Here is a 26,650-nt window from a genome sequence, read left to right as displayed (position 1 = left end):
CTTCCTCTCCAGACTAAACATGCAGCAATGATGGTTCTAAGAAGTGAGCCCACGCCCCTCACGCCTGTCTTGGCAACATGAGTTACATCGCCACCACAGAAATAACTACCACTAAAAATACAGACAGGTACGGAGTGGAAGAAACTCAGTCTGCCCCAACCAAGAGGGCAAAACCACCCTGTGCACCTGAGCTGGCCAAATATTCACAGTGCAGCAAGCTGAGAGATCGCCCTGTCTGGTGGCCAAATTACATTAACCAGCATCGACCACACAAAAAGATTTAATTTTTATTTTTTTAAAAGATTATTTATTTATTTGAGAGAGAGAGAGCATGAGCAGAAGGGAGGGGCAGAGGGAGAGGGAGAAGCAGACTCCCTGCTGAGCAGGGAGCCTGACCCCGGGTTGGGGTGGGGGGGGCAACACAAAATGATTTTAGAAGAAAGACCCCCAGATCCAGCACCCAGCAGAAGAAATAAACATGACCAGGGCAGCTGAAGCACCTGCATCATTCCCCCCTCTTTCCCCAAATCCCAGACCCACCCCAGGTAACAGCCAAAATTTATTTATCACCCCCATGCATATTATTGTTTTCATGGATATGAATGTACAAGCAACCTATAGGACTGTCATGTGGGTTTTTAACTCTGTAAAAATTATATCATATTGCATATGCTCTTTTTTTGATAGACTTTTAATTTCATTTACCATTTGAACAATTTAAAGTGAATAGTTCAGTGGCATTTAGTACATTCACAATGTCCCCATTCCCCACTACTCAGTTCCGGAAAGCATCGTGCTGCAGGGCATGTGTATGACCGACCCATACAAAACTGCCAGTATTCGTGTCTGACCTAGCGAATGGCAACTTCAATGGTTCAACCTAATAATCCCAATTCATTTTGCTTCACCGTTTGATGGTATTCCTCTATGTGACTATACCCCAATTCATCTAACCTCCTATCGATGGATATTTTGGTTGCTTAAGCTGCTTCCTTTTGTTTTTCCCCTCTCTCTTCTCTCTTACAAGCAATGATGCTCTGAAAATTCTCCTCCGTGTCTCCCCTCGTAGGTGCAAGAGTTTCTTTTGGGGCAGAGACCCAGACATGGAATTGCTGGTTCATACTACTCACCTAGGTTTGCCCCCTGCCTCTCAGGAAATATTTTCACAATGAATGTGAATATGGATATGTGCACATATTCAACCTTTATAGATATTGCCAAGTTGTTCTCTAAAGTGATTGTGTTGATTTACATTTCTCTGAGCAGCATAATTGACTCCCCTTTGATCTATATCCTCACCTGTACTTGCTACTGACAGGTTTTTAAATGTTGTCAATATGATGGGTGCAAAATGGTACCTCATTGTGGCTTCGGTTTTGCAGTTCTCCGATTATTTAGCGGATTATGTTCCCATTTGTTTATTGCTCATTTGTATTCCTTTTCTTTTAACCAATGGTTCCTATTTTTCGCCCTTCTAACTAGACTGATTATTTTATAGAATTGTAGAATATACATACTTATGTACATTTATATGTATTTACATATCCCTTGTCAGTTATATATGTGGTACATACCATGTCCCAGTTTGTGGCTCATTCTTTAGTTTTTCAACATTGTTTTTGATGTTTTTAAATTGTTAAAAGGAAAAAGGGCATTTTTGCTTAGATAAATTCACAAATGACAGATCCATAGGAAATTAGTTAAGAAAAAGGTGGGCCTATCCAAGAAAGTGCTCTAATCTTTTAGTTTGAGATCATAAAAAATTCTTTCACAAAAATCTGGGCTGAAGGGTACACTGATCCGACTCTGTGTGACATTTTTCATGTTCTTTTGCATCTATTAGGGCATCAGGTAATCTAGAAGGACCTAGGGGTGGGAAGAGAAAGGCACAGGCTGTGGACCAGAGGCAGATACTCTGCACACCATAACAATGATAAATTCTAACCTGGCCTTTAAAGTCATTCCAAAGCAAGAGTAGGAGTACAAGTTTGTTGGCGAATGGATAAAGAAGATGTGGTCCATATGTGCAATGGAATATTACTCAGCCATCAGAAAGGATGAATACCCACCATTTGCACTGACATGGATAGAACTGGAGGGGATTATGCTAAGTGAAATAAGTCAAGCAGAGAAAGACAATTATCATATGGTTTTACTTATCTGTGGACCATAAGGAATAGCATGGAGGACCATAGGGGAAGGGAGGGCAAAATGAAGGGGGGGAAATCGGAGGGGGAGACGAACCATGAAAGACTATGGACCCCGGGAAACAAACTGAGGGTTTCAGAAGGGAGGGGGGTTGGGGGTTGGGTGAGCCCGGTGATGGGTATCAAGGAGGGCACGTATTGCATGGAGCACTGGGTGTTATATGCAAATAATGAATCATGGAACACTACATCAAAATCTAATGAAGTACTGTATGGTGACTAACATAACATAATAATAAAAAAAAAAGTTTGTTCATATTCCTATTTCGACATATAGGTAATGGGCCTCAGATTATACTGTTGCCCAGGCCCTGCAAATGTTGGATGAGGTTGAGGGCGGGAGGATAAGATAGGATATGGGGTCAAGAGGGGTGTAGGGGGTGCAGTCATGCTTCAGGCAGATCTCTTCTGATCCATTTTAATCCCCCTCTGCCTGCCCCCACCCCAGCCCCACCTGCCAGCCAGTCTGGCCAGCTTGCCAGATTGCAGGGGCTTTGCTTCTAAAGAGTCTCACCTTTGTGCCAGGAGAGTACCCCATCAGACTGATGAGGAAGCACAAGGCAAGCGGAGGACACCCCACACCGGCACAAGCTGACACCCCGCCACCCCCCCACCCCCGACTCCCAGGTGGGACAGGTGCGACATTCCTCAGGCACTCCTGGCTGCCCTAAAGCTAAGGGAAGGGAAAAACCAATGGTTAACTGACCGAGATCACAGTCCTGCAAGACAGGAGTCTCCCTCAGTTTACAAAATGTCTTAGCAATTTACAAGAGAAAAGCATTCTTATCCACAGCCTAACTTCCAGAGATCCATAGACTCAATTTCCTGGAGCCCTAACATCACCCACCCATCCACAGTGATGTGGGAACAAAGGTAGAAAGGAATGTAAATAAAATAAAATTTCCTTATAACCCGCAGCCTATGGACAAGGACTTGTGATAGGTAGAGTATAACATTCCTCCAGGAAACTCCCAACTGTCTTAATGTTAATGCTTTACTAGAGGGGAAAACCACCTTAACTTGACAAGGCAAGGCCTCGAATATCTGGTAGGACCTCTTCAGCATACAAAAGTTATTTTGAAAACCTCCCTTCTCCTTATGTCCCCCAACTCCTCGGTATATAATCAGTCACCCCTCATGACCCCGGTGCAGCGGCTCTCTCTGCCCACAGGTCCTGTCCCTGCGCTTTAATAAAACCACCATTTTGCACCAAAGACGTCTCAAGAATTTTCTTGGCTGTCGGCTCTGGACCTCACCCCACCAAACCTCACCTACATTCCAAAACTATATCAAGACCACGGGAAGCGCCTGGAAGTTTGAGGTCTCCCACCTGGGGCAGCTCTTAGGAGAGGATGGAGGGCTGAGGGAGGATGGAAGCCCAGTTTTCTTACTCCTTTTGGATAGAGAGCAATTCCTGAACAGATCGCTCGCACACGAATCCTCCTCTCGGGGTATGACTCTGAGCACGTGACAGAAGATCTGCATTCAGGGGTTTTGGTTCTGTTTTAGTTTTAGCTTTGAAGGAAGAGAAGTTACAGCATGTTTTGTGTGCTGAGGGGGATGATCTGGGTGAGAGGGACAGTTAATAGAACGGGAGAGAGGAGGAAGGGCTACATGAGTGGTGTCCTCGAGTGAGCAGGATGGGACAGTCCTGCACAAGATGGAAACATGGACTCTTGGCGAGAAGCATGGACTGGACGGTGCACCTACTGTTGACAGGCGAGAAAGCAGTAAACAGGGTTAGGGTGCAGGTGGATCAGAGGACTCGGTGGTGGAAGGTAGAACTCTTTTCGGATTACTTCCCTTAGTGAAGCCACTGAGACCATCAAATTAAAGTGAGGAGAGTGGAGGATGATAGAGGTCTGAAAATGCAAAAGAGAATTCAAAAGAAAGTGTAAAATAGACTGAGAAAGCAGAGGGTGACATAACCAGGGAAATGTTAACAGGATTGCTGAGAACTACCCAAAGCCTGTTTGAAGTTTATGGTCATTGGTTTTAAATGAGACTGGCCTGGAACACTGTATATTTTTACACCAGCCTCAACCAGGAATTCCAGTACAAACACGGGGGTAAGTAGGCATATGTGATTAACCAGAGCTTGGATCCTGCCCCATGAGGACTGTGGGAAAGGCAAGGGTTTAGAGGGTGGGCATGAGAAAGTGAGTTCAATGATGACACATGGGACTCCAGCTGGATAAAGAGGGAGGGAAGAAGTGAGGGGTGGTGCTGACATTGGAAAGATGGCAGATAGGGTCAATGGACTAACCAGAGGCCCCAGGGGCACTGAAGACTGTTGGGGGCAGGGCCCTAGAGAAAGTGAGATGGACTGGTAGGAGGCAGCTGTCAGAGAGGCATGTCTGCAGCTGAGATGTCGGTGGAGGTACCGATATTGGTAATGACAGAGTTTACTGGACGCAAGACAGGGAGGACATGGTGGTTAGGCTGATTTAAAGGTGGTGGGGAAGCTCAGGGACAAATGCAGAGTGAAATCATGGGAAAGTGCATGCCAAAATGGAATCATAAATGAATTAACTCTTCTTTGTGGGTTCTTCTACTTCCCAAATATTCCACAATGTGTATATGTTACCACGTAAGCAGAAATCAAAGATATTACTCAAAGGTAAAAAGGAAAAAAAATCCCTTTATTTATTGGTCAGACAATTACTACTATTTACAGGTACTCAGTCCACAAAACTCATAAAGTTATTCCAATGGTAGAGACGCACAAGTATTTCCAGGCATCTTACAGAATCATTTAAAATGAGACCAAATGAGGGTTTTGAGTTTCATAGTGTATGTCCTTTGTTTCAAGAAATGCCTCCTTTAAAATACATATATATTTGTATTTGTTGTATTTCCATCTGCATTAAGAAATCCTGAAATTACCTCTGGGATTCAGAGGTGGGAGGACTGGGCATTTGGGGGACAGAAATTCAGGCAAGACTAATCTTGAATACCTTTTTGTATTCTCTTTGAGCAATGTAAAGATATTATTTATTCAAAAATAGATTTAAAAAGTAAAAATTCATACAATTTAAAAATTTTAAAAGAGGAAAAATCCTCTTAAAAATTCATATCTGCAAAAGTTATGTTACAAAGTGGTTGTTAAGGGCGCCTGGGTGGCTCAGTTGGTTAAGCGACTGCCTTCGGCTCAGGTCATGATCCTGGAGTCCCTGGATCGAGTCCCGCATCGGGCTTCCTGCTCGGCAGGGAGTCTGCTTCTCCCTCTGACCCTCCCCTCTCTCATGTGCTCTCTCTCATTCTCTCTCTCTCAAATAAATAAATAAAATCTTTAAAAAAAAAAACAAAAAAACAAAGTGGTTGTTTATACTGGCAAATCAGTCTTTCTTTAAACAAGGAATTTCTCCTAGTACTTTTTAAAAAGGGTTCCATTTTCAGGAATTTAGCTGCTGTTTAAAGATACAAACATGTCCTTACCACACATGCGATATTCTTACCAGGTCCTTAAAGGCAAACTGCAGACTTTTGAGGAGAGCCAGACCCTACCAGAAACAAAGTTAAATAACTTGTCACCAGCAACATGTACTTCACCGGAAGATAGTTACAATTGTTTGGCAGGGCTTCAGAGTTCAGAATGAGAGGCAGGGTTGGTTTAAGTACGTTCTAAGCAGGTTCAAATCACAACAGGGAAAAGGATAAATAAAGCTGTCTCACAGTGAAACCAGGTGGCAAGACGGCAAAGCCGGAGATACACACGACTGCAAATCCCGCACTAAGAGCTGTAAGACTTGAGTAAGCCATTTGACCCCGAAGGCTGGACCATGGGTTCCCTAGCCACGGTTCTTCCAAGGTCCCAAATCCATGATTTTGGGTGTAGTGTGAGTTCCCTCCAGAGTTCAGCAGGGGCTGAGGGATTGTAGACTAGGAGTCTGTCATGACTTAGAGGATGGACTGGAGCAGGTTTCAGGTAGATTAAGTGCTGGTATCTGACAACAGGTCTGAGGACCTCTAGCCCTGAACCCTAATCCATGCTACGTTAAAAAGTTCGATATAAAGTTCGTCACTCCCGTGGGCACCAGGATGCAGACACAAAAGTTGTTTGTCAGTGCTCAGATACAAAGAGATCATGCAGAAGAGCCAGGATCCACCTCTATTAATTGAAGCATTTCAAACGGAAGGTGGAAGACTCATAGACCCTGAGAATAAATCCACAAACATCCAAGGACCCAAGAATTCCAGGTTAAGAACATGACTAAATCATTCAGAAAGTATCAGTCCTGGAAGATTTTAGGACTCAAATATGGCACAGAAGTTATCTACCAAATGAGGTCAGCTTCTCATTTGGTCTACCTCAGTGGAGACGGGATCACTGATAAAGAGCTGCTCTTCGGTGGCATTCCCCATAGTGTTATACTGGTCAGTGGCTGTTCGGATGGATCAGTAACCACACCGTATCAGCTGCTTGTAAGTCTGCATTATCTGAGCACTGGCTACGGGGAGCCCTGGCAATATCCAACCTGCCCACTCGCATGGTGAGGCCCTGCAGCAGAGAGCAGGAGGATGCTGTGGTGACTAGTATCTCTAATAACAGTCACACCAGTAGTATCATTCTTAAACAACTAACATTTGCATAATATTCTATAAAACGTTTCCTCACCCTTCATTTTTTTGGTAGAAGCTAGACTTTCGAGAAAAAAAAAAAAGAAAAAAAAAGAAAAAATTAACCATAGCTCTTGTAGGTTGAGCACAACTACTCAAAATATACAGAGACCTCACTCGATCTGCGCATTTCTTTCATAAATGTCTGGGCTGACGATGGCCACTGCCAAATACCTGGGACCAAGTCACCTCCAGTGTTTTGCTCTAAATTCCCATACACACACACACACACACACACACTCACAGACAAGGGACAAGTGTGTACACGCTCCGTTTAGGAGAAATGACTGAAGGATGGGTGTGTTCCTGGTGTCCGCACAGGCCCATGACTTACAGTCATCAACGTCTCCAGTGACTCCTCAAGTGTTTGCCGGAGAAGTCTGAAAAGAAAGCTCGTGGCTCATTTCCTGATTCCAGAATTTAACCTTACATAAGCACTAAGCTCCAGCACAAGGGCAGTATGGACTAGACCCACAGGACCGGGGCACTTCAGCATCGAACCCAAGAGGCTGCTGCTGAAGGAGAGCTCCTTAGTGGTGTCTCGTCCAGCAGGACTCAGAGCCGAGAGCTGGGGACACTGTGATCAGTGAGGGAAGAACCAGCACTTCACTCAGAGGACACCAGTGGGGATTGCTAGGGTTGATCTGCGGCTAAAACTCAGCTGGAATTAGACGCAAAGGAACTCAAACTCTGCTGTTTCCATTGAGGTTACTGCCAGAGGTATCTGCCACCTAACGGTCTTATAGGACCTCGCAACAACTGGATTTAAATGGAGAAATATATATTTATTATGATATTCGTATATTATATATTCCCCTAAATCCTTATCTTAAATAGGTCATTTTTCTCTACTTCATACATAAGGCTCGAAAAACTACCTTGATTTAGTGTCTCAGAGCAAGGGAGTCACAAGGCCAAATGGAAACCCAAGGCTTCCCTCTCCAGATTCTTTGCTTTTTTGTTTTGAACCACACCATCCTTCACTCGCAGAGAAGCTTTTATGAAATGGCCCAAAGCTGTGTATATTCAGTTGGACAAAGACTGTAACCACCAGCAGTTAGCTTTGACTTGTATAAACACTGGTTTGGGAAGATTATTCTGACATATTTATTACATTCCTTTCCTTGGTCAAGCTACATTCAAATCCACGTAATGACTAGCTCCATCTACATAATTACTATTATAAAAAACTTCTTATGAATAGTTCTCATAGCAAATACACCATAAATTAATGTGACTTTCACATGAATAACTGCAAAATCAGGCATTACTGAGAGTTATTTTTCTTCATTCCCTGACACCTTTCATGAACATCTGAATACCCAAGGAAATGTTCCTAAAGCCCTGCTATATCCATGATATTCCAGTTCACTCAAGTGGGAAATAAAATCCTATAAATAGTAGCCATCTGGGGGACTGTAGCAAATCACTTTGCCTCCTGGGGCCTCAACTTCTTCATCTGGAAATAAAGGCCTTAAGGAGAGGACTTTCAACCTCCCTCCTGCAGGAGCTGAGAAAAAAAATTCCTCTTGAAATTGAAAAAAAAAAAAAAAGTTCACATAAATAAAGATATTCAAAGCCTTAATGTAAGAAGTATCAAGTCTTCCAGACAGAACCACACCCTCCAAGGCACAGCCGAACAACTCTCTAAGGAGAGAACAACATCCCCTGTGAACAGCTTCAGACCCTCAGGCTGCCTCCCTCCTCCATCCTTTGGACCGAGGAACAGAGAGGGGCTGTTGACCGTAGTCAGCACAGCACAGCCATCGAGAGAACCCCTGACCAAGAGAGACATGCTATCGTGCAGACTCAGTCCTGATTCAAGCCTCATCGGAAGCCAGCCCACCCATATGTGTGTTTTCAGACGACTAAGACAATAAATTCCCTTCTTTGCTTTAGTTGGCTTGACATGGGTGTTCGGTTATCAGCTTCTGAAAGGGTCTGACCAACATGGGATTTAATCTCAGGCTGTAAAGTCTCTGCTCCCAGAGTTGCTGAGTGTGTCTCTCTTCATTCAGACTATCAGCATCCTAGAGCCGAACCTGTTCCTGACCCAAGAGAAACAGTTCCTGCAGGAATACCTTCCTTACACTAAAGCAGGAAATGAGCACCGTATAGACCAAATTTTCACCTAGGTAGATGTGCAGGAGAGGAACCTTAGGAAGGGGAGAGCAGAGAAGGTCAATGAACCATGTGTGATCTCTACCATTATCCAATGTCCACAACAAGGCCATGCAGAGGGGATGCAGAATGGTAACAAGGGGTGGTCACGTAGAGAGGAAATTGAAGCTCAACTGAGGCTAAGAACAGTGGTTCTTAAAGCTCAAAGGAATCTGAAAATCTACGTGGTTCCACCCTTTACCTCACGGATGCACAAACCAAGGCCAACTGCTTTTTCCCAGGGCGTGCAACCAAAGCCAAGACTACAGTCTGAAGCTTCAAGAAAGAAAGTGTTCAAACATTCAGACTTGTCAAAAAGAACAAGGGAAAAAAAAAGATTTTGCTGCATGAGAAAATAGGGTATTTCCAATAATTAGAATGACATATGCAGGCCAGCTCACCATCTATCATTGATTCCTGTGATGGGTGGGAGACTGGAATGGATGACCAAAGCCTCATTTCAAGTCCAAGAGTCAATGAGAACTCTCTACTATTAAAGTTTTTCCTGTGGCACAGGGAATACTAGCTTTTTCCGTAGTGTGAAAGCGGGTTGGGGCATTTGTTTCTTTGTTCCTTGTCTGTCTGCTTGTTGACTCACATCATTGTTGACAGCAGTGAGGATGGATAAGATATCTTCATTTCTGCAGGCAGAGAAGAAAAAATATTTTCAATCAGGAGACAGAAATCACATCATAGAAAGGTCATAGGAAGAAACCCTAAAACATGTGGCTTCTTCCTAGTTGAATAGGCCAAGATGCTAACTGGAGTCCTGCCAAATATAAAGAAATGCTTATTTCAAAGTTGAAAAAAAAAATGCTACATTATGTATGAAGTTTTTCAGTTCTACATTTAGTGTTTAAGAACACTATAACAGGGCGCCTGGGTGGCTCAGTTGGTTAAGCGACTGCCTTCGGCTCAGGTCATGATCCTGGAGTCCCTGGATCGAGTCCCGCATCGGGCTCCCTGCTCAGCAGGGAGTCTGCTTCTCCCTCCAACCCTCCCCCCTTTCATGCGCTCTCTCTCTCAGTCTCTCTCTCTCAAATAAATAAAAAAAAAACCCACTATAACAATCACAGTTGCATTTTAATTCTTTTTTTTTTTTTTAAGATTTTATTTATTTGAGAGAGAGAGAGCATGAGCAGGGGGAGGGCCGGAGGGAGAGGGAGAAGCAGACTCCTCCCTGAGCAGGGAGCTGATGTGGGGCGCGATCCCAGGACCCCGGGATCATGACCTGAACTGAAAGTAGATGCTTAACCAACTGAGCCACCCAGGTGCCCTTTTTTTCTTTTTGTTAAGCAATCTATACCCAACGTGGGGCTTGAACTCATGAACCTGAGATCAAGAGTCTCATGCTTTTCTGACTGAGCCAGCCAGGTGCCTCACATACTGCACGTTAAGGCACTTAGTCCACAAAGGAAGTTTGCATATAATTATATATATTTTTCCTTGTTCCTCCTCCAAGCTGGTGGATATAGACAGACAGATAGATGATACATGCATAGATAAATAGGATGAATGGATGGATGGATGGATGGATGGATGGATGGATGGATGGATGGATAGATGATAGATAGATAGATAGACAGATAGATAGAATAGATAGGTAGGGGATAAAGATAGAGAGGGACCCTACTATTAAGAATGCCCTCTCTATTCTTGGTTTGAGGAGGGATACAAAGATAAACATGACACCGTTCCTGAGCTTAAACACTTCAAATGCAGACATGAAGCACATACCAAGTATGGTATATACACAAAATTCATAATACAAGGCAGAATGTGATCAACACCATATAAAAAGTGGACAAATCCTCTGTTGCGGCACCTGGGTGGCTCAGTCAGTTAAGCGTCTGCCTCCAGCTCAGGTGATGATCCCGGAGTCCTGGGATCGAGTCCCGCATCGGGCTCCTTGCTCGGTGGGGAGCCTGCTTAGATTTCTCTCTCCCTCTCCCTCTGCCCCTCCCCCTGCTCGTGCTCCCTCTCACTCACTCACTCTCTCACTCTCTCAGATAAATAAATAAAATCTTAAAAAAAAAAAAAGCGGACAAAGTCCATTGCAAGTTCAGAGGAAGAAGAGCACTTTCCTTCTGGGAGAAGACGACTCCACAGAGGAGGTGACTTTTGAGCCTGGGCTTGCAGGATATGTAGCATTTCCCAAAATGTTCCAGGGGTGGGCAATTCACATCCTTGGAAGCAAAGCACAGGTTCTGGAGACAGACCTTGGGTGTGAATCACGGCTCCATCACTCACTGTGTGGCCGTAGACACAGTGACTGACTTCACACTAAATTCACTGAGCCTCGGTGTTCTCAGCTCTAAAATAAGGACTCTAAGAGTACCCATTTTAGGGGCTGCATGAGACGTAAGTGAGGTGAGTTATGTAAAGCACATAGAACGCTGACTGTAACAGTCCACTGACCATCAGTTTTAGTATCATTGTATTACTACTACTTACCCTCATCATGATTGCTATTTTCAGGTGGGAATGCAGGCCCTGCCTGGTTCTTAGTCCTTGCGTCGTGTCTCACACCAGCTGAGCCCCCTGCCCCTAGCTCTTCCTGCGGCTACTCCTTCCGATCACTCAGTCTCACTTGGAATATCACCTCTACCAAGAAGCCTTGCTCAAGGAGCTCCCCACCCCATTCTCTATATTATCTTCTTTGCTTTCTTCACAGCAGGTATCCCTTCCTGAAATTATCTTATTATTTTAAATATTCATTTACTTACATTTTTTTAAAGATTTATTTACTTGAGAGAAAGAGAGAAGAAGGGGCAGAGGGAGAGAGACTCTTAAGCAGACTCCCCACTGAGCGTGGAGCCCGACATGGGGCTCAATCCCATGACCCTGAAATCACGACCTGAGCTGAAACCAAGAATCGGATGCTTAACTGACTGTACCACCCAGGCGCCCCTCACTTCCTACATTTTCATTACCTCCTTTCCTCTCACTACACAATAAGCTCCATGAAGAGATTCTGTCTCTCTTTTTCACGACTGTACCCCAAGTTCCTAGCTCAGTGCCCAGTACAGTAGGCACGTAGTAAGACCTTGATAAATACTGCCTTGTCCCTGAAGTCATAGGACATTGGTCCTCGATGGCTATGGTGGGGATGGAGGGATTAGCGAAGAAGAAGGAAAAGCTAAAGTTGAGTCAAGATTCCAGTTCTGAGTTTCCAATTCTTAATCCCCAGAAGATCATGGTGACCATTCCTAGAAATGGGGATTCAGGAGTAGGAGGCTGCTGGAGAGGGCTGAGCAGATGAATTTAGGACTAGGCATACTGAATGTGAGGTCCAAGGGCACCAAAAGGGTGGGATGTCTGGCATGCTGCAAGAAATATATAGGACTGACCTGAAGAAGGAGATTCACTCAGTCAGTCATTAATTGATCCAGAAAATATTTATGGAGCTCAACAGCAGAGAAGGTACTGTGTCAGGTATGAGGATATAAAGCTGAATGAAACAACTCTGCCCTCTAAAAATTCAGAGATTAATGGACGAGAGATAGCAATCTGGGAGACATTTTCATGGAGAAAGTGGCTTCCAGGGATAGCTTAAGCTGCCAAGAGCTATAGAGAGCCGAGAATTGGGTCTGGGACTAAACCATGGTGAAGGCCCATTTCCAGAGTAGCACGTAAGCAGCATGTGACAGATCCAGAAGGAAAGTTGTCAGAGCAGTAGATCAAAGGTATTATAATGCCAAAGGCAACACACAGGCACTCAGCAAATATGAGTCACTGACAAACGAACAAATAAAAGGCCCTCCTACCTTTACTCATACTGCTCCCTCTGCCCAGCATGCCTTTCATCCCAATTATTTACCCAACATCTATCTGTCATCTCTAGCTTTCCCTGATCCTTCAAATCTGGGTGAAGTACTAGTTCTATGTGTTCCCATAACACCTATGCTTTACAATGTGCGTTGGCCACAGGGGATGCTCTTCCCCCCATCTATTTTTTCTATCCCTCTAGACTGTGAGCAACTTGAGGGCAGAGACTGTGGGTTTTTTTTCAATTTCTGTATCTTCTCTTGCAGTTATATGCTGGTGCTCAATACAGGTTTGTTGGATGGACAGATGTTTGGATGGATGGATGGATGGATGGATGATGGACGAATGGATGGATAGATGGATAAACAGATGGACAGATGAATGAATGGATGATGGATGAGTGGATCGATGGACGGACAGATGGATGGGTGCATGGGAGGGTGTGTGAACAGACAGATGAACAGGTAGACAGATGGATGGATAAAGGTGGATGAAACAACTCAAAACTCTCACCTTGGGACCAAGCTCTTCAGATGATTACACAGAGACTGAATATACCAGCTGCCTTTCTCCACATGCCGAAAGGATACGTAGCCAGGGACAGTGGCCAGGCCAAGAAGGAAATCCGCCTCATCGGGAATACTGTCCTTAAGGGAAGGGGATACATGCTCAGGATTTACAGCATCTGCTTCAACGAATACAGGAGGTTGTATCTCTTCACCTTGACAGGCCTGGATAAAAAAGAGTTTGGGCTTATGAGCCAGACCAGGGCATTGCTGGGCTGTGAAGTGAGACGTGATCTCCTGAATGGGAACAAGGGTCCCATCTGAAGAGTAGACAGCTCCAAATTTCCCATGGGTCAGAACACAGAACACGAAGCAGTCTCCGTCAGAATGGCCTGGATGACACTTATATTCCTGCAGAACCTTGTCCAGATGTCCTTTGGTCACATTATCATATACATGTACACTGAACCCAAGCCACTCAAACACATGCCTCAAGTGCTCTGTAAAAAAAAAAAAGGAGAGAAAGGGGAAATGATAAAATGAAATGAAATGGAGTGGAATGCAATAAAATGAAGGGATGAAACAATGTGAATAGTTATAAAACTTGCACAGCCAAGAGCCTGAAGCTTGGGAGTTTTTTTACTTTCATAACAATAAAATTTTACAACTTACTATCTGCCTTCTTATAGTACCCACCGTGCTATCACAATGGTCCTGAGAGTCGGCAGAGGCCCAAGTTTCATCCTATTTCACAGATAAGGAAGCCAAGGCCCCAGGACTCTCCCACAGTCACAAACTGGTTAGTGATGGAACCAGAACTCAAATATGGATTTTCTCTAGCTGACGCACCATGCTTTCCCCCAAACCACAGAGTTCTAACTGGTCAGGGGCTCTTGTCACTCTCAGCAGGTTGGTGACACCCCTGCTATGGTTTAAATGTTTATATCCCATGAAAAGATGCTCAAAATCAAAACCACAATGAGATACTATCTCACACCGGTCAGAATGGCTAAAATTAACAACACAAGAAACAAGCGGTGCTGGAGAGGATACGGAGAACGGGGATCCCTCTTGCATTGTTGGTGGGAATGCAAACTGATGCAGCCACCCTGGAGAACAGTATGGTGGTTCCTCAAAATGTGAAAAATAGAACTACCCTGGGACGCCTGGGTGGCTCAGTCAGTTAAGCATCTGCCTTCGGTTCAGGTCATGATCCCAGGGTCCTGGGATCGAGTCCCACATCAGACTCTCTGCTCAGCAGGGAGTCTGCTTCTCCCTCTACTCCTCCCCCTGCTCCTGCTCTGTCTCTCTCTTTCTCTCAAATAAATAAATAAATAAATAAGAACTACCCTATGATCCAGCAGTTGCACTACCAGGTATTTACCCATAGGATACAAAAATACAGATTCAAAGGGATACATGTACCCCAATGTTTATAGCAGCATTATCAACAATAGCCAAACTACGGAGAGAACCCAAATATCCATTGGCTGATGAATGCATAATGGAAGATGTGGTATGTGTGTGTGCATACATATATAATGGAATATTCCATATATATATATAATGGAATGTTATTCAGCCATCAAAAAGAATGACATGGATGGAGCTAGAGAGTATAATGCTAAGTGAAATAAGTCAGTCAGAGAAAGACAAATACCATATGATCTCACTCATATGTGGAATTTAAGAAAGAAAACAGATGAACATATGGGAAGGGGAAAAAGAAGAAAAGGAAAGAGGGAAACAAGTCATAAGAGACTCTTAACACTAGAGAACAAACTGAGGGTTGATGGAGGGAGGTGGGTGGGGAATGGGCTAGATGGGAGATGGGTGTTAAGGAGGGCACTTGTTATGATGAGCACTGGGTTGTTGTTGTTTTTTTAAAGATTTTATTTGTTTATTTGAGAGAGAGAGAGAGCATGAGAGGGGAGAGAGTCAGAGGGAGAAGCAGACTCCCTGCTAAGCTGGGAGCCTGATGCGAGACTCGATCCTGGGACTCCAGCATCATGACCTGAGCCAAAGGCAGTCACTTAACCGACTGAGCCACCCAGGCGTCCCTGAGCACTGGGTGTTGTATGTAAGTGATGAACCACTAAATTCTACTCCAGAAACCAATATTGCACTGTATGTTAACTACCTAAAATTTAAATTAAAAATTCGTATGTTGAAATCCTAACCCCTAGGTTAGGGTATGAGGAAGTGGGGCCTTTGGGAGGTGATGAGGTCGGGAGGGTAGAGCCCACAGGGAGACCCCAGAAAGCTTTCCTGCCCCTTCTGCCAAGTGAGGCCGCAGCACAAAGACCACCATCTAGGAAGCGGGCTCTCACCAGGCATCAAAATGTCAGAGCCTTGCTCTTGGACTTCCCAGCCTCCAGAACTGTTAGAAATAAATGTTTGTTGTTTATAAGCCATCACACTTATGGTATTTCGTTAGAGCAGCCCAGGTGGACTACAACACCAGGGACATACAAGAGGCCAGAAACATTTACGATATCACCCTTACATTTAAATGGAAGATTAAAATTACAGAAAGAAAATGTGAAAATAAAGAAGTGATTTTTTTAAGATCCCCAACTTGCATGTGATATACTATTCCAGAGTTTCTTACCAGCGTCTTTATCAGTCCCTGGTCTATCGGACATTGAGGTAAACTTGTGGTTATTGACAACAACACAGTGGCCTCTGTGTTTCCGATCCATCCTGTACACATTTGCCTCCTTGAAAGAAGAAGAGATAGAACCACTTATTAGGGAATCGTCATTTTAAGGGTTTCACGTTTCTAACCAACCACTCCGTTTATCAGTACCAAAGGCGGAGAGTTCTCCAGATTCCGGTCCTGGCCTGGAATTAAGCACTTAAGTCTAAGGTGGAATGCCAGGTAGTGATTAAAATTCAGACTGCAGACTGTCAAATAACAGAATATGTATTTTAACTTTGGCAAACCAAGAGCTTATGCAAAAGTGTCTTCCTTTTTGGATCAGCAAAGTGAAGAAAGCGTAAGTAAGGATCTAACGAGACAACAAATCTATCAAATGCTTATCAATTGTCGGACGGTAAGATCCTGGAGTGATCTGACTCCTCTGAAAACACAGAAATCTCTTCTGTAGAGATCACAGTGAGAAGTTTAAAATACAAGCAATTTTTTTAAAAAGATTTTATTTATTTGACAGAGACACAGCGAGAGAGGGAACACAAGCAAAGGGAGTGGGAGAGGGAGAAGCAGGCCTCCCGCTGAGCAGGGAGCCCCACGCGGGGCTCCATCCCAGGACCCTGAGATTATGACCTGAGCCGAAGGCAGACGCAATTATTTTTGAAGGTTATTGTTAACAGCATGTGATGACAAATAAGCTGAGTTGGCTTCAGTGGGGCCTCTGTGTGGCTAACATGATCTCCTAAAAACACGGTGTGTCTTTGATCTGAGGAGAAAAGAAGTCGCGTCGGCCAACGGAAAAGAAAATTCTACCCGGAAATCATTCAAAGGCCCTGGGAGGCTGTGAGGGCAACAGAACGGCCTCCCTCATGGCCAAAGGTCAACACACCTCTGAGTGTCTCAGAGAAAGGTGGGAAGGGCAGAGATAATCACAGAGAGAGGAAGAAGAACAATGACAGAAACAAACAGCTCTGAGCCCTCAAAGTCATTAAGGGATAGACCCTCGAGAGAGACCTGAAGAAACCGTCCAAACCTCTGTGCTGGTTTCAGAAAGTAGAGTGGCAGCAGATGCTCCCAGCATCTCCGTGGGGACCAGAAAAGAAGTTCTCAGACTCTTCCAATATCCGTCCCCAAACATTTAGATATCCTGACAGAGGATGGGCTGGGAGTCAGGATCCCAGGAATCCGCTCCAGGGTTTCTGCCAGAAAGCTTGGGATGGGCTTTCGCAGCATGGGTCTGTTACTGGATACAGAGGGGCTATGCGAACACCACGAAGCAGAAAGAGGGGAGACAAGGGAAACCCAGAGACCCAGTCTGGGCAGGGAGAAAATCAGTCCACAGCCCAGGGATTAATGCAGTCATGTCTTGAGCCCTGGCTAAGGAATGCATTGCTCTGAAGTGTTCTTGCAAACTCCTTGGCTCCTCTAAACAAGAATCCACCCCAGAGATGAAGCCAATGATGGGTTGTCACATGACAGTACAGGAAAATGAAACTTCAAGCTTTTCTTCTCCCACACCCCACAAGTTTTCAGTAGAATCCAGTTGGCTCTGCCCCAGTCTCTGAGGCCTGAGTTAATTATTAACCATAGTTAAGGGTCAGTCCTGGGTGCGCAGCTCAGGCTGAGTGAATCCAGTTTCCCCAGACCATAGAACACACCAAAAGGGAGCCAAACTGTCGTTGTACAGAGCACCTGTAAATTCCTCCTCACCTTAGGAGAAGGTAATGCTTCAGGGAAGTCATGTCCAAACTTCCAAACCACAGAATTGCAAAACTGAAAGAAACTCTTACTCTTCAGAGAAGTGAAGCCATTGCCTAAGCTCCTGGAGCTACAGAGTAATAGAGCCAGGGCTTCGGAGGGGGAGCCTTGGAGTCACGCTGCTGGGTTCAGATCCCAGCTTCACTCCTTTCTAGTCGTGTGACCCTTCAGGAAAGTACTAGACCTCTCGAGTCTCCACTTCCTCATCATTAAGCAAGGATAACCGTGGTACCCATCTCCAGGTGATTGAAGGATTCAATGAGATAAGCCCTAGAAAGCTCTTAGAACAGGGCCTGGCACCTGACAAGCGCTCGGTAATAGTAACTCTCATTCAAGATTGTATCATGCAATCTCCTACTTAGGCCGAAGGCAGAGATTCCTAGGAAAGCGAAGTGTTTGGACTCTGAAGTTTAAATTTCCAGAAAAAAAAAAAAATAAGGAATGGCCTCTGATAAACTTTACATATCATGGAGAGACTACACCAAAAACTTGTTCATAAGCCATTCAACCCTGTAGCAGATGCTGGAATATTTTCCCCGAGGTCATGGTCTTTGGGCAAGGATTCAGGGCACAAAACACACCAGTGACCTCTCTCCCTCCGGCCTTTCTCCCTCCAAAAAATACAAGTAGTATCTGGAGCCACACACCAGATGTTTCCACAGAGTCAGCATTCCACTCTGTCATGCTGGCCTGTGGGTTCCAGCCTTACCAGGGCTTCCCATCCCTCCTTCCAGAGGGTGAGCTCATTGGGGGCGGGGGGAGGTGACGGGTGGAAGGAATTGCCGCATTCCCCAGATGCTATTGCGCAAGGGTTTCAAAGCAGAAACCACCCCGCCCTTTCCATCCTCCCACAGAAAAGCCTGGTATAATCCATGCCTGAATGGAGATAAGAAATGAATTCTCCACTCATTTGTTAACCTTCTCCCAAGTCACCTCAAATTGCTTGGTGTGTATCAGATGTTTCTATTCCTGCCACACTGATGCAAGTTATGTAAAGTGTATTAGAAACACCTACCATTACTCCTTGAAGGCTGATCTTGCCAGGAACCCTTCTGTTGAGGAGACAGGAAATGAATGAAACGCAGGAAATCCACAGCTAGGATGAGGGCTGAAAAGCTGGACTTGATGCAGAGAAGGACGGATACCTTGTCCCCAGCCAGAGAAAAGATCCGCAGAGACTGACAAAAAGAGAATCGACTCTGCTTTCTCAGAGGAGGAGGTTCACAAAGACACAGTGACAAAAATATGATGTATGGCACATGCACAAGGATATTTATTCACTGCATTATTTGGAATAACTAAAGACTAGAAATAACCCGAATGCCCAGCAACAGAAAGTGCAGGAAAGAGCTGTGGTCCATCCACACAGTGGACCAGGACACAGAAGACACTGTATACTTCTCCAGGAGATACTATTACATGAAGGAAGTAAAGTGAAGAACAGTATTTTAATGGGCTCCCTCTTATAATAAAGGGGAGAGATGGCTGCGGGTTTTTTTCCCAAAAGCAGGAATAGGATAAATAAAAAAATAAACTAAAAAAAAAAATGGCAATCTACGGGGGAGGGGAAGAGGGGCAGGAATACCAGACTCCTCTGAGTATACTCTCTTGACAGTTTTGACTTCAGTCCCACATAAACGTTCTAGATCTTCAAATACAAAATTGAAACATCACCGAGGGCCCTCGTCGTTTGTGCATGATTCTCACCATTCACTCCACCCCCAAACCCCTTGCCCTCAGCCTGCAACAGAATGCCGCAAAAGTGTTCTGGGGAGGTGTTAACCCTGCCGCTGGCTGTGTGGTGGGCACCCCCAGGAGACCTGTCTGAGGTGACCGGCAAGTTGCCCCCAAGTCTCCAGGGATGCCTCCCTGCTGGAGCCCTCCGGGCTTCTGGCTGCAAGAGGGGGATTTATCTTCAAGCCCTACCAAAGCTGCACTGCCTCACTCCCAGGCTGCACAATACCAGAATTCCCTGACTCTGAGGGAACAAAAATGCAAAAGAACTTCGGTTTCACTTTCCAAAACACTTCCGGCCATTCTTTCCCCAAGCCCCGTTTTCCTTCCTGCAAAATGCTAGAGTTTCTCTCGGCAACAACCAAGGGCCAAGCAAGCCGTTTACTGGGTTTGTCCATTTGGTTCTGAAAGCAGCTGAGTGAACTTTCTGGGATTAAGGGCAACACAGATGCCTCCCCAGGTTCTGCCCCAGGTTTTCTTGATTTGTCTCCTTTCTTGTGCTGATAAAAGCAGCCAGAATAGGGACGAGAGGTCAGCTTTAAGGTCTGCCTGGCTCTTTCCCTGAAAATGCTGCATCTTCTGTTGACACCCCCAAATCTGTGTGTCAGAGGGGAAGGAATGAATGACCTGTGGCCTGGCCACATTCAGTCTTCTTTCCACTGTTTACAAATAATAAGGGCCCAAAATAAAGCCTTAAAAAGAAGCTGTTGTTAGGTCTCCTCAATAGAGAGACGTGGCTCTCCTTAAGAAAATCCTATGCCACGCTCAAAAATATTGATTTGGTTTTTAATGTTAAATTCATTAATTAGGGGGTGTGATACCCTCATTAAATGCAGTGGTTGGCAGTGCTCTTTTACATGAGAAAATCTGTCAGGTGCAAATGAAACATGAGATGATTTACCAAGTTTCATTTTATCCAGGGGCAGGATTGCCTAGATAACTTTTAAGACACCTTTCAACCCCGAGAGTCCAGGAAAAAGTACGTAATGTGAGGTGCTGCCTCCCAGAGCCTCCCACACTCTCAGCACCATGACAGCCAGCCCCCTCCACCAGGCCATGGCCAGAGTCCAAGGTCCGCAAAACAGCTACACTTCAGATACCAAGGTTGAGCCACACCCCTTACAAACTACTGAATTTCTACGGCAAAGAGCCAAGTCCTCTGTGTGTGTGTGTGTGTGTATTTTCTACATGCATGTAAGTATCTGAGCATACACAAAACTAGTTGAAAAAGTGGGTGGGGGAAGGATTGAATTTAGTGGGCAAAAAAAACTTCTGGGGGAGAAAGGAGGGCTCTTACATATAGCAGAATGCTGAGGGCTGACATAAACGTGGAGAAAATACTGGAGTTTGAAAATCATTGCTTTTCTTTTTTAAATAAAAGATTTTATTTATTTGAGAGAGAGAGAGAGAGCACAAGCAGGGGGAGCGGCAGGCAGATGAGAGGGAGAAGCAGACTCCCTGCTGAGCAGGGAGCCCGACCAGGGGCTCGATCCCAGAACCCCGGGATCATGACCTGAGCCGAAGGACTGAGCCACCCAGACGCCCCAAATCATTGTTTTGCAGCCAACAAGGTAAATATTGAATCACACTAGAATCATCAATGGATACTCAATCTAGGGGAAATTCTTAATGCCGAGTGGGATGTTTGTACGGTCTTAAAATGTCTCCCCACCACTTATTAGTTGCAAGGGAAAAATAGTAACTATACAAAACTAACTTGTACAGCGAAGAAATCAGACAACACCTTGACCAAATAATCAAAATTAGCATCACAAATGGGGGGGCAGGTGGGCACCGCTGCCTCCACAAGTAAGACCCTGAGAAGGGTACCTCACTCAGGTAATATTCTGGTGAGAATATTAAACCACACACCAAAACCAGGCAAACCACACACCAAAAATGAGGAAAATTCTATTTTTTTTTTTACAAAAGATGATAGTGGGGGTGACTGTATTCTTCAAAAATGTCATAAAGAAAAGTTGTAGAAATGTTTAAGATTAAGGGAGACTAAAGAGACATGATAATACCATAATGATTCCAGATGAATTATGTATTGGAGGGGAAAAAGCTATAAAGGCTATTACTGGATCAACAGACAAAATTGAAATGTGGCACCTGAACGTGGTGGAAGTATTAAGTAAACTTTCCTGGCATCGGTAACTGTACTATAGTTCTGTAAAAAAAAATGTCCTTATTCTTAGGAAATACACAGTAAAGTATTCAGCAGTAAAAAGCCATGATGTGTGCAAGCTACTCTCAAAAAGTTCAGAAAAAAATTATGTGTTTACATAAATGGATGATAGAGAAAGATAGAGAAAGCGCGCAGAGGTTAACGCACATGGGGTAAAAGTCAACAGGTAGGTGAATCTGGTAAAACAGTATACAGCGTTCTTATTATTATTTGCATTCTTTCAACTTCTCCGTAAGATTGAAATTATTTCCAAATTTAAAGATTAAAAATGGTAAGTGTAAAAATATGAAATCATGAAAGTAGTAAAGAAGCTATCAAAGAATTTAAGAATAAAAAATAAAACTTCCACAAACAACCCAATTAAAAAATTGGCAAAGGACTTGAATAGACCTTTCTCCAAGAAAGATAATATAAATGGCCAACAAGTACATGGAAAGATGCTCAACATCACTAATCATTAAGGAAATACAGATCAAAACTACTATGAGATACCATCTCACACCCATTAGGATGGCTACCATTAAAACAAGAAGATAGCAAGTGTTGACAAGGATGTGGAGAAACTGGAATTCTTATGTATTACTGGCAGAAATGCAAAATGACGCAGCTGCTATGAAAAACAGTAAGGTTCCTCAAAAAATGAAATAGAGAATTACCATGTGATCCAGCAGTTCCACTTCTAGGTACATACACACGAGAACTGAAAGCACGATCTCAGAGAGATATTTGTATGCCCATGTTCAGAGCAGCATTATTTCACAAGAGCCAAAAGGTGGAAGCAACCCACACGTCCACTGAAGGATGAATGGACAGACAAAATGTGGTAGATATACACAATGAAATATTAGTCAGCCTTAAAAAGGAAGAAAAATCTGACATGGATGAACCTTGAGGACATTATAGTAAGTGAAATATGCCAGTCACAAAAAGACAAATACTGTATGAATCCACTTACATGAGGTAAATTGAGTAGTCAAATTTATAGAGATACAAAGTAGAATGGTGTTCGCCAGGGACTAGGGGGAAGGGGGATGGGGAGTTATTATTTAATAGATATAGCGGTTCAGTTTTGCAATATAAAAAGAGTTCTGGGGGGCGCCTGGGTGGCTCAGTCATTAAGCGTCTGCGTTCGGCTCAGGTCATGGTCCCAGGGTCCTGGGATCGAGCCCCGCATTGGGCTCCCTGCTCCGCGGGAGGCCTGCTTCTCCCTCTCCCACTCCCCCTGCTTGTGTTCCCTCTCTCACTGTGTCTTTCTTTGTCAAATAAATAAAATCTTTAAAAAAAAAGAAAGAGTTCTGGATATTGGTCATGCAACAATATAAATGTTCTTAACAGTACTGAATTGTACATTTAAAAATAATTAAGATGGTAAATTTTATGTTGTATTTTACCACAATTAAAAAGAAAAAATTTCAAGGCCAAGATAACTTCATTGATCCTGATTGATGTTAGCAAAATAAAACTGCCCAAATCTGCTGGGAAGAAACATAAATCCCAGGAAAGAATGTCATATGTGTCTCTCAAGGATCATGATCATGTTGTTAAGAAACAGACTGCAAATCTCCCGGTGTTTCCCCTCTACTCACCTTTCTACTGCTGGGCACTATAGGAACCCAAATCTTGTCCTGTGGAAAGGACAGGCTACATAATTTGTGGGGCTCCATGCAAGATAAACTGTGAGGCCCCTTGTTCAAACATTATTAAGAATTTTGAAACAGTGACTGCTGAGCATTAAAAAAGCATGGGCCGTGTGGGGACTACACAGGCTATATGTTCAGGAAGCTGGCCTTGATCAAATCACATCGATAAGAACAGAACCATCTCACAACAACCCAGTGGTGTCCTGGAGTCAACTCAAACCAGCTAGTGAAAGCCATCTGTCAGAGTTTCAGAAATTCTGCAATCAAATTGATGTCATGTTGGTAACATGAAATCAGCCATGGTGGGAACATTTACACCAAACACTACACATCAGGGTCTCTCTCTCTCTCTTTCTTTTTGGGTGGGGTGTTGAGGGCGGAGAGAAGAGCTGGTGGTTAGGGCGCCTGGGTGGCTCAGTTGGTTAAGCGACTGCCTTCAGCTCAGGTCATGATCCTGGAGTCCCGGGATCGAGTCCCGCATCGGGCTCCCTGCTCAGCGGGGAGTCTGCTTCTCCCTCTGACCCTCCCCCCTCTCATGCTCTCTCTATCTCATTCTCTCTCTCAAATAAATAAATAAATAAATAAATAAATAAATAAATAAATAAAAGAGCTGGTGGTTAAACATTTACCAACACACCAATGAACCTACCGGTAAGGCTGGTAAGGCTTCTAACAACTGTTCAAAGTCTGAACGGGAAAATGGTCCTTCCCCTCTTTGATGCAATGACTCAGGTTCTCTGTCTATTGGAGGTCTCACTACCTGGGAGGCTGCAAATAGAATCAAAGATAGTAAGACAAAAATCATCATCTGACTAGTAGCAATCCAAGATAACCAATCATCAAAAGAAATTATTTTAGGGCGCCTGGGTGGCTCAGTTGGTTAAGCGACTGCCTTCGGCTCAGGTCATGATCCTGGAGTCCCTGGATCGAGTCCCGCATCGGGCTCCCTGCCCGGCAGGGAGCCTGCTTCTGCCTCTGACCCTCCCCCCTCTCATGTGCTCTCTCTCTCTCATTCTCTCTGTCTCAAATAAATAAATAAATAAATATCTTTAAAAAGAAATTATTTTATAGGGACCTGAAGATTTATAGTGCCATTTGCTTAAAGAGGTGTACACATACACCTAGAAAAAAAAAATGTGAACTTATAAATTGTTTTTCTTTATCATTACATTCTCATTCCTTTTATTATATTTTATTTCTTTTGTATTTATGTTTTTATTATTCTTATAATTTTATTAGTTCCTTAAAATTACTATATGCTTTGCTAAATACTATTTCGGAACTTACGGTATTTTTTTTTCTTAAGACTTCATTTATTTGACAGAGAGAGACATAGTGAGAGAGGGAACACAAGCAGGGGGAGTGGGAGAGGGAGAAGCAGGCCTCCCGCAGAGCAGGGAGCCCGATGCGGGACTCGATCCCAGGACCCCCTGGGACCATGACCTGAGCTGAAGGCAGACACCTAACGACTGAGCCACCCAGGCACCCCGAGAACTTATGGTATTTAATGTGTCAGATAATGGCCACGTAGAGATTACAAAAGCATTACCTCAAAAAATAAAACCAGAATTCAGACTCTAGCAAAAAAGATAAAGAAAGAAGAAAAGAAGGAAGGGAGGAAGGAAGGAAGAAGGAAAAGAAAAAAAAAATCCAAGAAAAAACCATTCAAAAGTGGTGATTAAATAAATGTTATGTATATAAAATGTATTTCTATGGAACCATTAATAACAATGAGCTATGTCTGTATTATGTACATGGGGAAATGTGAGATATATTAGGTGGGACTAAACCAAGTTATAGGATATGATTAGCAAGATTTTAGTTAAATATATATTCATCTAGCTATCTATACACACACACAAACACACACACACACACAAATTGTCTCTCTATATATACTCCAAACAGCAAACAATGATTATCTCTGGGGAATGGGCTGACAGTAGATAAACTGTATTGTCATTATTCGAATTTTTATTTAATTTTATTCTAATTATGATACATTATTTTTAATAAATTTAAAATACTAAAGCAAACACCAAGGCTAAGAAAACTCAGGAAATTATCCTGGTGGTCCTTAATTAGAGCTTGTGTCCTAATCGGATACAATGGACTTTGTCTTTGGATCACATACACTTGAGGGAAAGTCCAAAATCTGCACCCTTACCATCTTTTCAGTTCTTTAGTCCTTCATCCTAAATGGAAGAATTAAGCCCAAGCTCTTAGGACTATACTAAAGTCAATACTGAAATATTAATTGATATCTATGATATAGTAATAAATATATATATTTGATCTCTGCCCTCTTTTTCCTGGCACAGAGCTCCTAAAACTCTTGGAATCTCGAAAGTGCAAAGTCTCTCTTGCTAATAAGAGGCTAATGATGACTGGTGATTGGGGCTCCTGGGCAGCCTCCAGAGGGGGATGGGCTGGGAGCCAGGGGAATAAACCTGTGGTCAGAGGATTGGAACTTCCCACCCCACACTCAGACCCCTGGGAAAAGGAGAAGGGCTAGAGGTTGAATTAATCATAATGGCCAACGATTTACCCAGTTGTGCCTACATATGAAGCCTCCATAACAATCCCTAACTGAAGGGACTTGGAGAGCTTCCAGGATGGTGAACATGTAGAGATGCTGGAAGAGTAAGCTGCCTGGAAAGGGCCTGGAAGCTTTATGCTCCTTCCCCCATACCCTGCCCTATGCATTTCTTACATTTGGCTGTTGCTAAGTCAAATCTTTTTATAATAAACAAGTAATTTAGTAAGTAAACAGTTTTCCTGAGTTCTGTGAGCTGTTCTAGCAAATGACTGAACCTGAAGGGGGTCATGGGAACCCTCAGTTTGTAGCCAAATCGGTCAGAAGCCGTGGGTGTTCTGGGGACCGACTAACTTGCGACTGGTGTCTGAAGTGGGGGGGGGCAGTCTTAGGGCACTGAGCCCTTAACCTAATTTAGTTAAGGTCTGTGCTAACTCTGGTTAGTGTGAGAATGGGATTAAATCATAGGATACCCAGCTGGTATCTGCAGAGACTTAGAGAATTGCTTGGTATGGAAAAATCCTAGCCATCTATGTCAGAAGTGTTCCAGAAGTGTTGGTGTGAGAGTAGCAGAGGAAAACAAGTTGGTTTGTTTTCTTTTGACACCCAAAAGAGATCACTCAGCAGGGAGGTTGTAGAAAAGAAAAATCACAATCAGAATTCTTCTTCTGATATAAAGCTCAGGTCTCAAGACTCACTGAGGCATTTACTACATAAACATTAGAGTGCCTTCTCCAGAGTTCAAGTATCCAAAATCACGTGACCACCTACCCTGTTTATTTTGTGGGGGATACTAACTACAGGAAAATGGCAATTGTAATCAGAAAAAAAAAATCTCAGCGTTCAGCGTTCAGTGAGGATTCTAAATGTACTTTTG

The 26,650-nt window shown here is 43.7% G+C and overlaps 1 protein-coding gene across 4 annotated transcripts in view; it reads right to left on the bottom strand.

Moving 5' to 3' along the window:
• Positions 1-4,828: 4,828 nt before the first annotated feature.
• Positions 4,829-26,650, bottom strand: part of CASP10 (caspase 10) — a 33,731-nt gene continuing 11,909 nt past the window's right edge. The window contains exons 5-8 of one of the 4 annotated variants that reach the window (XM_045868233.3): positions 23,887-24,005; positions 15,873-15,981; positions 13,269-13,761; positions 4,829-9,628 (exon numbers count right to left, since the gene is read on the bottom strand). In XM_045868233.3, the coding sequence (XP_045724189.1) occupies positions 9,481-9,628; positions 13,269-13,761; positions 15,873-15,981; positions 23,887-24,005 (869 nt within the window). In that variant the 3' untranslated portion in view covers positions 4,829-9,480. Of the gene's footprint in view, positions 9,629-13,268; positions 13,762-15,872; positions 15,982-18,687; positions 18,851-23,886; positions 24,006-26,650 lie in introns of those variants that run through there. The other 3 variants (XM_064586909.1, XM_064586910.1, XM_064586912.1) reach the window with 3 other exon arrangements.

The sequence above is a fragment of the Mirounga angustirostris genome, unplaced genomic scaffold (genome assembly GCF_029215605.1).
Source record: "Mirounga angustirostris isolate CCGP_5_RB_7025 unplaced genomic scaffold, mMirAng1.0.hap1 SCAF_3, whole genome shotgun sequence".
NCBI classification, from domain to species: domain Eukaryota; kingdom Metazoa; phylum Chordata; class Mammalia; order Carnivora; family Phocidae; genus Mirounga; species Mirounga angustirostris.
This window is presented reverse-complemented; position numbering and strand designations above follow the sequence as displayed.